At 39.1% G+C, this 17,909-nt stretch overlaps 1 protein-coding gene across 3 annotated transcripts in view; it reads right to left on the bottom strand.

Moving 5' to 3' along the window:
• The window catches only part of LOC148874540 (putative acyl-activating enzyme 16, chloroplastic), a 133,132-nt gene that overhangs the window by 12,902 nt on the left and 102,321 nt on the right, over positions 1-17,909 (bottom strand). For all 3 annotated transcript variants that reach the window (XM_088963650.1, XM_088963651.1, XM_088963652.1), the window contains exons 13-16: positions 11,004-11,141; positions 5,575-5,734; positions 3,463-3,542; positions 3,168-3,313 (exon numbers count right to left, since the gene is read on the bottom strand). In XM_088963650.1, coding sequence (XP_088819776.1) covers positions 3,168-3,313; positions 3,463-3,542; positions 5,575-5,734; positions 11,004-11,141 — 524 coding nt within the window. The remainder of the gene's footprint in view (positions 1-3,167; positions 3,314-3,462; positions 3,543-5,574; positions 5,735-11,003; positions 11,142-17,909) is intronic.

Raw genomic sequence — 17,909 nt, 5'->3', positions numbered from 1 at the left:
TTGGGGTACTCCCTCACTCAAAAGGGGTACTGATGCTTTGATCCCGTCTCTTGGAGATATTATATTTCTATGGATGTCTCTTTCTTTGAGAGTGAGCCTTTCTTCCCTGTTTCTCCTTAGGGGGAGTGTAGAAATGAGGAGAAACTGGTTCAGCTACCTCCTCTTCTTGATCCTCCTCCCTTTCGTATTTTCTTTTAATGACACAAAGGCCAACCAAGTTCAAGAGCTGCGGAGCATCTAGAAGCTGTACCACCAATGCCATCAAACTCTCTAGGGGTGGATCCTTCCCAACTAGGTACCTTAGTTCCCATTGATGTTTCTGACCCTATTGCTATTAATACCTCTATTGTTGATGACCTTAACCTTCCTATTGCTCACCGGAAAGGTATTAGGTCTTGCACCACTAAACACCCCATGTCCCACTTTGTTTCCTATGAGAACATTTTACCTTCCTTTCAGGCCTTTCTCTCTTCCATTGATAGTGTTCCTATTCATAAGAATGTGGCAGAAGCTCTTTTGATACCTGAATGGACAGATGGTATGAAGAGATTAATGCTTTACATAAAAATGGCACATGGTAACTTGTAGATTTTTCTGAGGGGAAGGAACCAGTTGGGTGTAAATGGGTTTTCAAAGTAAAACATAGGGCTAAAGCTTGTTTAGTGGAAAAGGGGTTTACACAAGTGTATGGAGTGGAGTTTGCAGAAACTTTTGCACCCGTGGCTAAGATGAACTCCATTAGAGTTCTTTTCTCTTTAGCTGCTAATCTTGACTGGGACCTTCATTAACTTGACATCAAGAATGCATTCTTAAATGATGACTTTGAAGAGGAAGTATAAATGGTGTAACCCCCTGATTTTCGGGCTCAAGGTAATGAACAAAAAGTGTGCAGGTTAAAAAATTCATTATATGTCCTGAAACAATCACCGAGAGCCTGGTTCAATAGGCTCCACGTGGTAGTTCAACAAAGAGGATACAAGCAGGGTTAATCTGATCACACACTATTTGTAAAAAGAGGGGAAGGAAAGATTGCAGCACTGATAGTATATGTTGATGATATAGTTATCACTGGTGATTGGAATGATGAAATTCAAAAGTTGAAAAGTTTCCTTGCTACCCAGTTTGAAGTGAAGGATCTAGGTCCTCTAAGGTACTTCCTTGGGATTGAAATTGCCCGCTCACAAAAGGGTATCTTCATTTCCCAAAGAAAGTATGTCCTAGATCTACTCCAAGATACAGGAACATTGGGAGTGAAGCCTGTTGATTCCCCTATTGATCCTAACCACAAATTAGGAGATTGTCCAGGTGAACCCATTGAGGATGTGAAATAGTTTCAGAGACTTGTAGGAAGACTGCTATATCTTTCCATGACTCGACCAGGCATCGCTTATGCAATGGGTGTTCTTAGCCAGTTCATGCATGCCCCTAAGACTACCCACCTTGAAGCAGCAGAAAGAGTTGTCAGATATCTTAAGAAGTTCCCAGGTGTAGGCTTGTTGTTTCAAAAGCACGGCCATTTGAAAGTTGAAGTGTATACTGACGCAGATTGGGAAAGATCCTTGAATGACCGGAAGTCAACCAGTGGCTATTGTATCTTTATAAGAGGGAACCTAGTTACATGGAGAAGTAAAAAGCAGAATGTGGTAGCTAGGTCTAGTGCTGAAGCTGAATATCGGGCAATGTCTCATGGAGTGGCTGAAAAATTTGTTGAGTTGGGATTTCTAGTTGATAGACCTATGACTCTTTATTGTGATAGAACAAAGCAGCCATATACATCGCTGCTAATTCTGTGCTGCATGATAGAACTAAGCATATTGAAGTTGACAAACATTTCATCAGAGAGAAGGTTGCCACAGGGGAAGTGTGTACTCCCTATGTCAGTTCTGAAGACCAACTTGCAGACATCTTCACAAAAGGGTTACATCACTTGTGACATTATGATTTATGTGACAGGTTGGGCATGATTGATATCTATGTCCCAACTTGAGGCGGAGTCTTGAAAGGTTATTATTCTGTAAGTTTAGTACCACAGGGGTACTTTGGTACTTTCAGCACCTTTTATTTTGATTTGTGTCGCCCTAGTATAAATAATAAAAAGCTGGTGCCGCCAGCCTCTTTTGAGTGACTCCAAATCTCTCTCCTTCTGCTCTCTTTTCTCTTCTCTCTTCCTTTCTTCCTACTTCTCTTCTGGATAACACAGCTCAAGCCAAGAGTTTGAGCTTTGCAGCTCAAGCTAAGAATCAAAACCCAATGAAGATATAGAAATATAGAGATCCCTGAAACCCCAAAAACCTAGGCCTAGACAAACAACTCCAACTCATACCCAACTCCACATCCATAATTTTTTAGGTTATTTATGCTATTTTAGTCAACTTATTCTATGAATTGACTGAGGTATTACTTTCTTCTCATTAGGACTATAGTTAGGTTGTCTGAATCTAGTTGACAGTTCTATAGAGTGAGACTTTTTTTTCAAGTTTTAATTAGACTACTTTCAATGTTGGGTCCATGTTTATCTTCATTAGTTAAAAAAGAACTAGAAATAGGGCTGATAAACAGGAAAGATTAGTAGAATTCACATTATCTGGATTTTTTATTTGTTGGAGTGTTTGCTTCTGGAATTTTGGACTGTGATGTTTGTAAGAGTTATTAGAGCAGGTGGTTGATTTGGTCTTATGTTTGAGGGTGTAATGTGGGTGATTTTTTTTGGAATTTCTTTATTGAGTGATGTCTTATTACTGTATCTCTTGTAATACTTTTCTCTTCTAATGAATTTTTTGCTTGTTTTAATTAGATTACTGTTGATGTTGGGTCCATATTTATCTTCTATTGTTATAAAATAACTACAAATGGAGCTGATAAATGAGAAAGATTAGTAGGCTTCGTATTATCTGGATTTTTTATTTGGTGTGTGTGCTCCTGAAATATTGGATTGTGATGTTTGTAATAGTTGCTAGAGGGGGTGGTTGATTTGGGCTTATGTTTGAGGGGACATCCACTCATTTCCTCCAGAGATAGGCATGCAAGCCAATGTCTATGGGTGGGTGAATTGGTTAAAATAAGTTTAGAATTCAGGTCCTTTGTATCAGCATATCTAGATGTCATCAGATGACCTTTGAATGAATAAGCTGTTTAGTATGACTTAAATCTAAAAGAAGATAACTTACCAAGTCCTTACTTCCTCATGCAAAAGAGTGATCATTTTCTCCTTACTCAGTTCAGAGGCATCAGCATCCAATATGGACCTCTTTTTGGCTGCTTCTAAGATCTCTTCTTTATTTGGGACTATTAAAGCTCCAAGACGACGTTGATCCTGTCCAAGGCAAATGACTAATATCACCTCAAAGCAAAGAAGATATAAAAATGGTATCCATAATGATAGACAAATACCAAAGTACAACTTTAGGAAAAGAATTGATAAAATGCAATATACTTGAGAAAACAAGAGGCATTTAGATTTACCTGGCCAATAACAACAATTTGTTGAATTAGACTACTCCGAATAGCAGATTCCTCAAGTTCCGATGGTTCAACATTTTCACCTAATTTTATAAAGTTGGATTTTGCAAATAATCAACTTGACTTGATGGTAAAGGCCTTTGATGCAGCTTATGGCACAAGTAATGGATGGAAAACAACATAAACTGTGCCACTCAGCTCATAAGGATAAAGTTGAAAAAATGAAAATGTGACAGTTTCAATATGTATCATTTTAAAACATGAAATCTTCTATAGTCATGCATTTGACCAAAAGATGCAAAACTTGTTTCAAATACAAGTGATTTATGTTAAATATTAAACTAATTATAATATCGTATTGATAAGCCATTGAGTTTTAGCAAATTTTGGCAATGAAAAACAACAATTGAGGAATGACCTTTTTGATATGAATGTGTTGGTAGATGTAACTGTAATTGTGTACTACTGTGATATGATACACTAAGAGTACTATGGTTGCTGCCAACTTCTTAAGTTGATAAAGATTAGGAATGGGCCGAGTCTATTCCCTCATTTTTTCCAATTCTTTTTCCTTTTTCGTCCTCCTTTTCTTCTTTACTAGAACCCCAGATCCATTGCTGCTACAGAAGATTGAGTAGGTTGAAGGTCTCTTCCTTGTTGCCCATAGTGTTCATCACTAGTGTCATCAGAAGCAATGCCAATGCCAGCAACTGTATGGATGCCAGACCTTCCAGAGCTAAATCTCAGTACTGTTTGGTAGAAGAGGATTTTAGGTCTCTGTATATTCTTCAAGATTTTTTTTTGTGACGAGGAGCAATTTTCGTGAGATTTTTTTTTTTAAATTTGAAAAAAATCCAGTTTTGTTGTTAAGGTGACAAGGCACCCTTGGAGGCTTGCCTTAATCACCAAGCAGTTTTGTATGTTGCGTTAATACTTTTATATTTTTAATTTTTGAGATTATAATTATAAAATAGACCTTATTAAACTAAAATATTCATTTTGTGTGTTTGTATACTAATTTATTTATTATTTTCTTATTTATTAGGGTTTAATCAACACAAACATTGCTAATTGCTGTATTGAACCCTCGAAGACCTTCAAAACCCGAACCAATAAGGAAGAACTTAAAATTTTGTTTAATCAACACATTTTCTCCTTCCACATCTTCTTCTTATTCTTTCACCTTTTCTTTTCTTCTTTTCCTACAAAAAAAAGGGGGTTCAGCCTCTATATATATATTTTTAATTTTATTTTCTTTCTTTTTCTTCTCATGAATATGTTGGTTTTCTATACTTTAACATGAAGTTTGTACCTTTCTTATGAAAATTATAGATAATTATTAAGGAAATATGGTATTGGAACCTAGGGAACAACCTTATGTATGCTTTTTAACTTGAAAACAATCCATCGCCTAGGCGCTGGCCTAGGTGACTAGGCGACAAGGAGCCCCCCTGTCGTGTAGCCTTTCCTTGGCACCTTGAAAACTATGGTTTTGAGTTATTAGTTGATGTTGTTCTGTTTTTTTCCTTGGCTGAACAAGGCTGTTAATACTTGATCCTTATGACTTCCATGATCATATGCATTTGGTTTTACATTGTTTGGACGAGTACTGAGGTCTCAGCAGTTGTTTCTATGCCTCATATTTACTGTCCAGCCACTGTAGATGTTTTTATTTGAGACAGTTTTATTGATCTAAATATGGAAAGATGTGGCATAACCAGTTGCTGATATGTGTATGGGTGCTATTACCCTTGCATTAAGCACTGGACATTCTCTGTTAATTATTTAGTGTATTCTAGGATTTCCAGGTTTTCAGGTTAAGTTTGGAGTTGTGGAATAAATTTTTCTGGTGTGGTTTGGAATGTTGTGAGTGTATCAAATATGCCAAAGAGCAAGGTGCTGATTTTAGGAATATGTCTAAGGGGACTGGTGTTGTATCAGGTATAGGTGTTTTAAGTAACATATTGGTTCAGTAAATGATCTTATGAGTATGGTGGATGTAAAAATAGGATAACATTATAATAAAAAGGCCACTAGATTAGATCCTTTTCTCCGATGTTTTAACCAGAATGGACCACACAATTGCATCATAATTTATTATGCTTCTAAACATACCTGTGACAAGAACAATTGTATCTTTGCCACGTCCTTCAAGGACAAGCACCCCTCCACAATTGCGACTTCGTCCTATTGAATGGCTAGGAGTGATCCAACCTATATCACCAGTACATAGCCAACCCTCCTCATCTAATACTTGCGTTGTGGCTGATGGATTCTAATCAAGTAAAGAAAACTATCAATAATAAGAACAATTATAGAAAATTATTTGCCATTCATGATCCTGGTGTGTGTATGTATATTTCGTAATAAAGGCAAAACAAAGTTGGCACCAGAAAATCGGTTTTGGATACTTGAAGAAGATGGTTTGGTCATGTGCATAGAATACCATATGTATTTATGTTAGAAAAAGGGGCTTATGTGTAACTTTGATGTATTTCGTTCTTTTGCTTATTTAAGCAAGTGGTTGTGTGAGATTAGGGAGTGGGGAAGAGAGAGAGAGAGAGAGAGAGAGAGAGAGAGAGAGAGAGAGTTGTATCTCTTATTCTCGTAGTGGATATGTTTCCTCTCCTCCTGTGGATGTAGGTTACCAAGCCAAACCATGCTAAACCATGGTGTTTCTCTATTTCTTATGCTTGTTTCCTCCTTGAGTTGCTGTTCTATTTTATGTTGGTTGACATTGTATCAGAGCTACTTTATGTGGTTTGACATGGTATAAGAGCAGGTGTTCCAGTTGTTGTGAAGGTGTTTCAGTTGTTGCGAAGGTGTTCAGTTTGCGGTGAAGGTGTTCCAGTTGCTATGAAGGTGTTCGGGTTGCTGTAAAGTTGTTCCGGTTGTTGTGAAGAGTTTAATAGTGGTGTGATAAGTGATTTTGTGAGCTGTTAAGGTGTTCCAGTTGATGCTATTTCATGTTTAGTTGAGGTAGTAGTTGACTACTACGAAATCTCTTTGTGTAGTAGTCAACTACTAGGAGCAGGATACTGATAGTAGTCGCCTACTACATGAAGAGATTTCGTAGTAGTTGACTACTAGCCTTAGGTTGCAGTTGTTTGTGAGTTGGTGGTGGTTTTGTGAGTTGGAAAATAGGCTGTGATGCCTCAAGTTCTGGTTGTTAGTGAGTTGGAAAAAGGGGCTTTGATGCCTCAAGTTGCGGTTGCTTGTGAGTTGGTGAGTTGGAAAAGAGGTTGTCATGCCTCAAATTGTGGTTGCTCATGGGTTGATGATGGTTTTGTGAGTTGAAAAAGGGTTTTTGATGCCTCAAGTTGTGGTTGGTTGGAAATGGGGCTTTGATGCCTCAAGTTGTGCTTGTTTGTGAGTTGGTGAGTTGGAAAAGGAGCTTTGATGCCTCAAGTTGTGGTTGTTTGTGATTTTGTGAGTTGGAAAAGAGGCTCTGATGCCTCAATTTGTGGTTGTTTGTTGGTGGTGGTTTTGTGAGTTGGAAAAGGGGCTTTGATGCCTTGAGTTGTGGTTGTTTGTTGGTGTTGGTTTTGTGAGTTGGAGAAGAAGCTTTGATGCTTTAAGTTGTGGCTGTTTGTGAGTTGGTGGTGTTTTGTGAGTTAGAAAAGAGGCTGTGATGCCTCAAGTTGTAGATGTTTGTGAGTTGATAATGGTTTGTGCTGAGATTGGGCCGATTTTAAGTTATTTGGCCTAGCTTTGTTTTATTTTTATTTACTTTATTTAGTTAGGAAGTTATTGGGCCTTAGGCTTATTTGTCACAATGGATGCTATCTTCTTTGAGTCTACATTCTTTTTCTCTAGTGGTTCTCCTCAGGGGGAGTGTTTTGGGGAGAATTCATAGTTTGTTCCTCTTCCTTCATCTGGTTCATCAAGTCCACCTATTGTTTCACCATCAGTAACTCTAGTCCCACTACCTAATCCACTGCGACCAACCTCACAGTTTTTTTCTGCACTAACGCAAGAGGGTTGACTCCACACAAGCTCTAGCAGAAAAACCTACATCACTCTCTGTTAGTCCATCTGAGATTCTAGGTTCAGCTAATACAATTCTAGGTATTTCCCTTGAGTCTGTGCCTACTATTTCCCCCAATTTCATTGATGATTTTTTTTGTACCTAACACTGATGTTGCAGCTGATCTCATTGATCTTGATCCTCCCATTGCACTCCAAAAGGGAAAGAGAAAGTGTACAATCCATTGCATTACACATCATCTTTCCTACAATGCCCTATCACCTTCCTACTATGCCTTCCTTTCTTCCCTGGATTCTCTGTCTATACCTAGGAATGTCAGTAAGGCTCTCTCCATACCTAAGTGGAGAACAACTATGCAAGAAGAAAACGGAGGCTTTGATTAAGAACCGGACATTGGAGATGGTTGATCTTCCTACAAACAAAGAGACGGATGTAGATGGGTGTTCACTATAAAGTACAAGGTTGATAGCAGTATAGAGAGATGCAAGGCAAGGTTGGTTGCAAAGGGTATACAAAGACCTATGTATTGATTACCTGAAGAGACCTTTGCACTAGTAGCTAAGATGAGTTCAGTTCGAATTCTCTTGTCTCTAGCAACTAATTCATGGCCCCTCTTCCTACTTGATGTTAAAAATGCATTCCTTAATGTTGATTTATAGGAGATATATATGGACATTCTATTCAGTTTCTATGAAAATGTTGGTGACAGAAAAGTTTGTAGGCTGAAGAAATCATTATGGTTTGAAACAATCACATAGGGCATGGTTTGACAGGTTCAGAGTGGCACTTATCCAGTTTGGATATACACAGACTCAATCCGATCATATTTTCTTTGTGAAGAGGAGAGAAACACTTGTGTCAATACTGATTGTGTATGTGGATGATATAGTTGTTACAAGGATGGTTTGAAGGAGATTGATGCACATAAAAAGTCACCACAGCAGGAGTTTGAGATTAAGGATCTAGGTGAACTAAAATATTTTCTAGGGATTGAGGTTGCAAGATTCAAGCATAGGATATTCATTTCTCAAAGGAAGTATGTGTTGGACTTACTATAGGAAACTGGAAAGCTAGGAACTAAACCAACTTATACTCCTATTGACCCGAACCACAGGATTAATGCTTTGGATGTCGGCTATTATATTTATGTATGGCACGCCCAAACATTTCTTATGTTGTTAGTGTTGTGAGTCAATATATGCATGCTCCTCGGGTTAAACACTGGGAAGCCATTGATAGGATACTTGCATACCTTTGATAGGATACTTGCATACCTAAAGAAGCATCTTGACAGAGGGGTTTTATTCTTAGACCATGGGAATTTAAAACTGGAGTCCTATACAGATGTAGATTGGGCAAGTTGTCTAGATGAGAGGAGATCCACATCAAGGGTATGCACCTTTGTGGGAGGAAATCTGGTTTCATGGAAGAATATAAAACGGTGAGTGGTGGATAGGTCAAGTGTAGAGGCCGAATATAGAGCTATGGCCTATGGTGTTTTAGAGCTACTTTAGGTTAGATATGTGAGATTGGGATAAAAGATGAGGAGCCCATGATGTTATATTGTGACAACCAAGCGGCAATCAATATTGCCCACAATCCAATTAAGCATGAAAGGACAAAACACATTCAGGTTGATAGACACTTCATAAGAGAGAGGGTGACAACTGGAGAAGTTTGCTTGTCTTATGTCTCCTCTGAATTACAGTTAGCTGATATCTTCACCAAAGGGGTCGCAAAAACATAACCTACGCAAGTTGGAAATATGTGATATTTACTCCCAACTTGAGGGTGAGTGTAGAGGATTTTGGGCAGATTTGTGCAGATTTACTAGTTTTTTTTTTTTATTATTTGTTTAGATAGGAAGTGGGGACCACAGCACACTTGTTGGGTCCCTTTTGAGTGACTTTTTAAGTTATTTATGCAGTTTTATGTGCTAGCATTATTTTAATTAAAAGTATTAATATTATTGGGGAGGGCGGCCAGAGCTGATTTGCTCTCTTTTTCTTTCTAAATCTCCTCTTCTTTCTCTTCTTCCTCAAGAAACATCTTTTTTCTTTGTAGATTCTTTGATTCAGCAGTTTAAGGGCATATAAGTCATTGTAGCATTTTTTAATTGAAAGTATAAATATTATTGGGAGGGCAGCTAGAACTGATTTGCTCTATCTTTCTTTCTCAATCTCTTCTCTTTCTCTTCCTCAAGAAACATCTCTTTTCTTTACAGATTCTTTGATTCAGCAGTTATCTACTTTGTAATTATCTCCCATTTGTTTCTAATCTTAACTAATAAAAGGGGCTGGAGAGAGGTCAACAACTGACTCTTCTCATTCTCCCTCTTCTCTTCTTCCCTCCTCTTGACTGATTTTCTTCCTTCTTTCTTCTGTTTTTCCATTGATTAAATAAAGACCTATTGCTGGTTGTTTTTCTTCTATCATTACCTATTGGATCTACTTCAAGGTTCCTTCGAATGACTTCTTTCTTCTTTCTTCTCTTAATTCAAATTTTTGCCACACTCATTTTTTAGACATGTTTCTTGGCTGCCTAACACTCAGTTCCATACAGCATAGCTGGCCTTACAACTGTTTCATAAAACTTTCCTTTTAATCTAACAGATATTCACCTATCACATAAAATTCCGGATGCACCCTTCCATTTTGCCCATCCTGCTCTAATACTATGGGCAACATCCTCTTCAATCTCTCCCTTGTTATGAATTATTGAACCAAGGTACTGGAAAAGGTCACATTGAGTTATCTCTTGGTCTTCATTTCTAAGAGTACCCTGATTTGCAGTCCTATTATTATTAAATTTGAAAATCAAATATTATGTTTTAGTCCTACTTAAAAAACCTCTTGTTCCTAAGGCTTTTGTCCATAAGCTTAATTTTGCATTTAATCTTCATAAATTTTATCAATTAAAAAATGTCATCAGCAAACAATATGCACCACGGGACCTACTCTGAGATGTCTACTGATATTTAAATTGAAAATCATGGTGTGAAATAGGGAATCTAATTAGATGAATGCCTTGATCTTGTGGTGCCTCGTACCTTGTATTGCTGTTTTTCTTGAGTGAAAACAAAAGCTGGATCTTTCTGTTTTTTCAATTAATAGGTATCTAAAGATGGGTTTGTTTTGGACAGGTGGCAGGATTTTTGTGACAAATTTATCCCATAAACAAAGGCTGGAGAGAAAAACAGAGGGACTCCTATTGAGCAGAAAAAAAATTGCTAGGTGGAAGATTTCCAGTTTGTTTAAACTTCTTACAAAAATGACCTGACTAAGAGATCTTCCCCTTGAATCTGCCTTGCTGGTGGTCATCAAAGAGAAGGAAAAGAAAAAGATGACAAAATCTAATGTTCATAAACTACATAACAAACATTCTAAGTGCAATCATAATTACCTATAGACATTATATGTTAGTGGCAAATTCTTAGTACTCTATTTCATGGATATATAGCTAATCAACATCCAAGTAGATTGCACTAGATTGTTAACACAATTGATCAGATAAATATTTTTCTATCATTGTTTGATAAAAAATTGGAATATATTACCTTGTAGTAACCCTTCATCACCTGTGGCCCCCTAACTTTAATGATGCCTTTTGAGCCAGCTGGGAGAACTTCACCAGTTTCAGAATCTACAATCTTGACCTCTGTATGTCGAAGTGGATGCCCAACAGAGCCAAGGACCTTCAAAGGATGTAAATCTGTGAAATTCAATCATATGATGTACCATTCTATCTTGGGTAAATCAAACTGAAATAAGAAATGGACCAAACAAAGGTAGATTAATAAGGAAGCCTAATGAAAGCAATTTTGTCATGCATCAAAAGAAAAAAAAAATCCACCCCTTCCAAAAGCTTGAGTGGTGGAGACCAATGATGGGTAATGACCTTTTTATCAAAAGAAAAACATTACACTCAGAAGTCGAACAAAACATATTATTGTTGAGGTTTTGAAATATCAATTCCAGTATAGAGCTAGTCACTGTCTAAAGCAGATTAGTTCATATAGGTGCACTCCAGCCTTCTAGGAAATTCTCTCATTTTGAGCTTGTTTAATTGTTGAAGCTCTTTGTTTTATGGATGTTTCTTTTTGGAACGTTAATAGATTAGTGAGATTTTATTAAAAGAAAATGTACACAGGTAGAGCATACTAGCTCACCCATAAAGAGCTATGCCCAGATGCCTATACAAGGGTGCTGTATCATGTTAGATACAAAAACTTTTAGGGTGCATTCCATATGTGATACCATGTCCATCCATGTACTTGTTGTATCCAGGTAACATAGATCATCATCATTGTTAGAGCTAGCCGAATAAGGGTAGATTAGTCATTTTATTTCTGTTAAGTTATGTGCTTATGTGACAGTTTTAATAGAGACTTCCTGTCCCATACTTAAGGGAGGGGGGGCAGTTTAGTCTTTGTACAACTAATTAAAGGCTAATTCATATTAGGGTCGACTGATAGGGTTTAAGCTATCAGATTCGACTGTTCCTTTTCTTCTTCTTCTTCTGGTTCGAACTGCTGAAGCCACTGAGATAACATGGTATCGAAGCAGGACGTTGCACTTTAATTCTCTGCTCGTGACTGCTCCTTTCTGTTCGTGACTTCTTTTTCTTCTCTCTGGACTGCAAATGGAGAACACAGACTCGACCTAGGTCTGAGAACACTTTGGCCTCTCTTTCTCTACTCAGAATTTGATTGCTTTTCAAGAGAATAACTCCAGAAATAAGTGGATGGTTGACTGAAGCTCTCCATCAAGGTTGGTTATCCTTTTTTTTTTGTGTTGTTGGTGTTTCTGGGTTGGAAAACCCTAAAAAATCTGCTTGGACTGATCAGAACTTAAAGAACTAGGTTATTTGTAGCCTTGGTTCTTGGCAAAAGGCCCAAGAACAGGTTGTGTTTACAGTGACCGAATGGTGTAAGGGTTACTGTAGTGGTTGTAGTTGATGTCTTTGGACTGGTAGTGACCTTTAAAAAAAAAAAGGGTCAGACAGACCTGTACCATGTGGGACAGAGATGGTTGTGTGGTGATGCTTTTAATGCTCACCCTTTATTGATCAGCCTCAAGAGGGCTTGTATGTGGTTAGTAAATTGCTGAATTACTGTAGCGGTGATTTATGGCTCTGTGTAATCAGTAGTGGTGTGAGCAAGAACAAAAGTTGTTTTTTTTTGGGGGCTGGAAGGAATAGCCGAATTGCCTACATCAATTTTCTGCCTTGTTGGTGGTGTCTGAATGTTGGTTTACCTTTTGTTCTTAATCTGAATGGTATTTTGCGCATAGTGGTGACTGATTGTGACTTGTTGTGAACCTGTCAACTGAGTTTAGAGACTGCTGTAGTGTTGCCTTGGCTGCTATAGTATTTGGTTGGTGACTGAGAGATCAGCATTAGAGATGGCAGTGGGAGAGATATAATGGCAGCAACAGGAGGTGGTTCTAGTGATCAGAAACCGAGTGTGATGATCCCCTCCGATTATTTGGGTGTGCATATGACCTCCATTAAACTTAATGGTGAGAATTATCTGCCATGGGCCAAGTCAGTGGAAGTTTTCCTCAAGGCAAAGAGGAAAGTGAAACACGTGAAGGAAGATAAACCATCAGCTGACTCTCCAGGGTTTGATGACTGGGATCAGGAAGATGCCCAAATCATGACATGGTTATGGAATAGTATGGAACAAAAAATAAGTGCCAACTTTATGTTCTTAGATACAACTAAGGACAAATGGGAACATGCCAAGAAGCTTTATTTTGGGCAGGATAATACTACAAGTGTGTATCAACTCTATCAGGAGTATTTCGATCTGCAGCAAGGGAATAAAACCCTATGTTGAGTTGGTCCGATTTGTTTTTTATTTAGTTGGGAAGTTGTTGGGCTTTAGGCCCATTAGTTTATGTTTTTTTAAGTTGTGACTATTCAGCTATATTAGTAGCCGCCCTACTAAGGGCATCCTTGTAATATCTCATCCTTCAAGTTAAGTATAAATATAATGAGAGGTAGGTGGCTAGGATTAATTCAGAATCCTGGTTGACTTCCTACTCTTTTCTTCTTCTCCTTTCTTCTCTACTGCTGAAATCTTCATCTTCCCCCTCTTTTCTTTCACAAGAAACTTGACTAAATCTGCAATTAGTTATTTCTACCTGGTATCAGAGCGGGCCAAAGGTTCCTTGAAGTTGTTCTCTCATGCCGCCCTAGATCAGTCGACTACATGGTGATTTAAGAGGCTGATCGAGGCTCTCAAGTAAGCCTAGTTTTTGGATCTTTTTGGTGGATCTATGTGCCCTGTAGCTGGTTTAGGGTTTCTCATAAAAATAAGGAAAAACTAGAGAAAGGGGAAAGCCCTGTTTCTGTTGGACTCTACAATTTTGACCTAGGAAGTGGCGCCCTATTTTTTAGGGTTCCTTGGAGTTTTTTTGTAAGGGGCGATTCGAGTCCTGCCTGATTTGGAGGCTTCTAGAGAGAGCGTCTGCCTCTTCTCTCTCTTCTCCCGTCCCACAGAAAAGGAATCTTTTGTGAGAAGAAAGTCTAGGACACCAAAAAGGTGTTGTTGGTTCCAAAAAGTGTTTTGTTTGATCTTATTGCAAATTTCAGTTATTTTCTTTACATTTTTGAGAAGCATGGAGGGCCATGGAGTTGAAAATAAGCCCGGGAGTGAAATGGGACTAGTGGGAAGAGGTGCTAGAGACCCTTTCGGGGCTGGGACCATTACTACAGTTAGGTTGGATGGTGCAAATTACTTAGAATGGTCACAATCTGCAAAGATGGCCATTGGTGCTCGTGGGAAATTAGGGTATATCACAGGTGAAGAGGTGAAACCCGAAACTAGCAACTCCCGGTGGGTACAGGAGAATTATATGGTGATGACTTGGTTGTGTAATTCCATGTTGCTCCATATAAGTAACAATTTTTTATGGGCAAATACAACCAAGGAAATATGGGATTGGGTTGCAGAAACCTATTTATAGAGGGAGAATGTTGCTAGGGCTTATCAGTTGAAAAATCAGATTATTTCTACAAGGCAGGGAGATAAATCTGTTGCAGCTTATTTTTCAGCCCTTAAAACCCTATGGCAGGAGATTGACCATTTAGAGACATTTGCTTGGGAAACTACTAAGGATGCAACTACCTATCAGAAACATCTAGAGAAGTATAGGGTGTTTGAATTTCTTGCTGGCCTTAATCCTGAGTATGATATTGCACGATAACACCTTCTTTCTAGGGACAGTGTTACTCTCTCCCAGGCATATGCTTTTGTGTCAGGGGAGGAGTGCAGGAGAGATGTGATGATGAAAAACCTTATTCCTGATCAGTCTGCCATGGTAAGTGTTGTGAAACCTAAACAAAGTGGAGATCGGGGTGGCAGTGAAATCAAGAAGGAAGATAAAAGAGATTTGATCTGTGACTACTATAAGAAGCCTAAACACACAAGAGATACTTGCTGGAAGCTTCACCCACATCTTGTTCCGACTAGATTGAAAAATAAGAAGGGAAATGCACACATGGCAGCTATTGGTGACATTCCGGCCCCTCCTACTACAGCTGCTCTGGAGTCTGTTGCAGCTGCTGCAGTAAGGGCCAAACTTGAGAGGTATGGGCTACTTTTGAACCAGCAGGATACAGCCAGTTCCAGTTCAGCCGCAAGCAGACAGCAAGGTACAGGTGGCACTGGTAGAGTCCACTCTACTTCCTTTGCTCACACAGGTAGTTCACACGTCATTGCAAATTATGTTTTTACTTCAGGTAAGCTTCACCCACATCTTGTTCCGACTAGATTGAAAAATAAGAAGGGAAATGTACACATGGCAGTTATTGGTGACATTCCGGCCCCTCCTACTACAGCTGCTCTGGAGTTTGTTGTAGCTGCTGCAGTAAGGGCCGAACTTGAGAGGTATGGGCTATTTCTGAACCATCGAGATACAGCCAGTTCCAGTTCAGCCGCAAGCGGACAACAAGGTACAGGTGGCACTGGTGGAGTCCACTCTACTTCCTTTGCTCACACAGGTAGTTCACACGTCACTGCAAATTACGTTTCTACTTCAAGTAAGGAGGGACCTCCTTGGATTATAGATTTTGGAACCTCATAGCACATGACCCAAAGCTCTACTATTTTTTCAACTTACCAGCTCTGTTCTGGCAGAGATAGGGTCTCTACAGCTGATGGATCCCATGTTCCTACTGCTGGGAAGGGATCTGTCAACATTAGTGATTCTATTTCTCTACCCTCTGTCCTTCATGTTCCCAGATTGAGCACTAATTTGTTATCTGTTAGTAGTTTGCTTAAGAACCTGAACTGCTCAGTAATTTTTTCTCCTAGTCATTGTATTTTGTAGGATCTAGATTCAAAGAAGATGATTGGGAGTGGTCGTGAAGTGAATGGAATCTACCTCCTGGATGTACTTCCTCCTCATCAGAGTCATCATGTCAGTAGGGAAAATGAGTCAGGGTCTGTGGGTCAATTATGCTTTGGCATAATCATTTGGGCCATTTACCTTTTCCTTCTTTGACTTTTTTGTTTCCAAAACTTTTTGAGTCTGTTAGTTTGTCAAGTCTTGAGTGTGAAGGTTGTCAACTTGGAAAGCATTGTAGACATTCATTTAAACCTAGTAATAAAAGATGTTCTTCTTATTTTGATGTTATTCATTCGGATGTGTGGGGCCCTTACAATGTTCCTTCTATGGGAGGCTATCGCTATTTTCTCTTATTTGTGGATAATTTCTCGCGATACTCTTGGATTTACCTGATGAGATCCCACAATGAAGTACCATCCTTGGTGAGGCAATTTCATCAGATGGTACTAATACAGTTTGGAAGAAGAATAAAGGTGTTCAGATCCGACAATGCCAGGGAATATTTTGAAAGACACCTTGCCTCATATCTGCTAGAATATGGTGTTGTCCATCAGAGCAGTTGTCCCTATAGTCCACAGCAGAATGGTGTTGCAGAAAGGAAGAACAGACACATTGTTGAGATTGCAAGAGCATGATGATCACATCTACAGTTCCAGTTCGGTTTTGAGGTGATGCAGTTCTCACAGCAGTATATCTAATTAACAGGGTGCCCTCTCGTGTACTTGGATTCAGCACCCCATTCAGTCTCCTTTTTCCTCAGGAGTTGATGTTTCATATTCCTCTCAGGGTGTTTGGGTGTGTCTGCTTTGCACATATCCTTGGTCCTCACTGCTCGAAGCTTGATCCCAAGGCAAAGGAGTGTGCCTTCCTTCAATATGCAGAGAATCAGAAAGGGTACTGCTGCTATGATCTAGTCTCTGGGAGCCGGTATATTACCATGGATGTCACCTTTTTTGAAAGGGGAGTGTTTTGGGGAAGTGAGTCAGCAGTCTATTCCTCTCCCAGTTCTAGTCCCTGTGTCTACTCCTGTGCTTGACCATGTTATGGGCCTGGGCGTAGGATCTCGTCACGGGTTGGTCCATGGGGAGAACCTCTAGTTTCCCCTTGCCCCTCCCTTTGCGTGCTGACCCTATCGTGGTGATCTAAGGGGTGATTTGTCCAAGAGATCACCCTAACTCTCCTCAACTCTTTTCTTGACTGAAATTCTTGGATGCCTTTATTCAATAATAGTGGCTCCTTAAATAGGAGATTACAAGAATCCTGCTCTTAGGGAGACTCCTTGCTGAATAGGGAGACATCCAACTTTATCTTGATAAGATAAGACTGATAAGATAAGATAAGTCTCTCTTAATCCTAATCTAATAAGATAAGATAATCTCTCTTAATCCTAATCTAATAAGATAAGTCTCTCTTAATCCTAATCTAATAAGATAAGATAATCTAATCTACTAACTTAATAAGATAAGAATAACAAGATAGTCTAATCTAATATGCTGAATGGATAAGACTGTTGCTGCCAAATTGGATAGGATGAGAACACCGGATCATTGCTGTTGCTGCTCCCAATACGCGTCCACATCAGACCACCACCCTGTGTCACCTACTTTGCCACCTCCTTTGCATTTTGCTTCTCAGCATTACTTACGACAGAGACTTCACAAGGAGGTTGATTCCACTACAGTAGAACTCACATCACTTCCTGTCGATTCCTTGGAGACTCCAGATTCGGCTGACATGGATTCAGGTATTCCTCTTGGTCCCGCTACTGTTTCAGTTCCCATTGATCCTACTAACGCTGTTACAGATAACCTTGATCTCCCTATTGCTCTCAGAAAAGGAAAGATAAAGTGTACTGCTCATTGTATTTCATAGTACTTATCCTACATTGGAGTTTCTCCTTCCTACCGTGCTTTTCTTTCCTCTCTTGATTCAGTGTCTATACCCAAGGGTGTTAGTGAGGCTCTCTCCAAACCTGAGTGGAAGACAGCTATGCAGGAAGAGATGGCAGATTTGATTAAGAATCAGACATGGGACATTGTGGATTTACCAAAAGGCAAGGAGACAGTTGGATGCAAATGGGTTTACACAGTAAAATATAAGGCAGATGG

This window comes from Nelumbo lutea, chromosome 1 (assembly GCF_056320005.1).
Source record: "Nelumbo lutea isolate HS-2025 chromosome 1, American lotus-T2T, whole genome shotgun sequence".
Classification (NCBI taxonomy): Eukaryota; Viridiplantae; Streptophyta; class Magnoliopsida; order Proteales; family Nelumbonaceae; genus Nelumbo; species Nelumbo lutea.
Note: the sequence above shows the minus strand (reverse complement) of the source record. Positions and strands in the feature narration are given on the sequence as shown.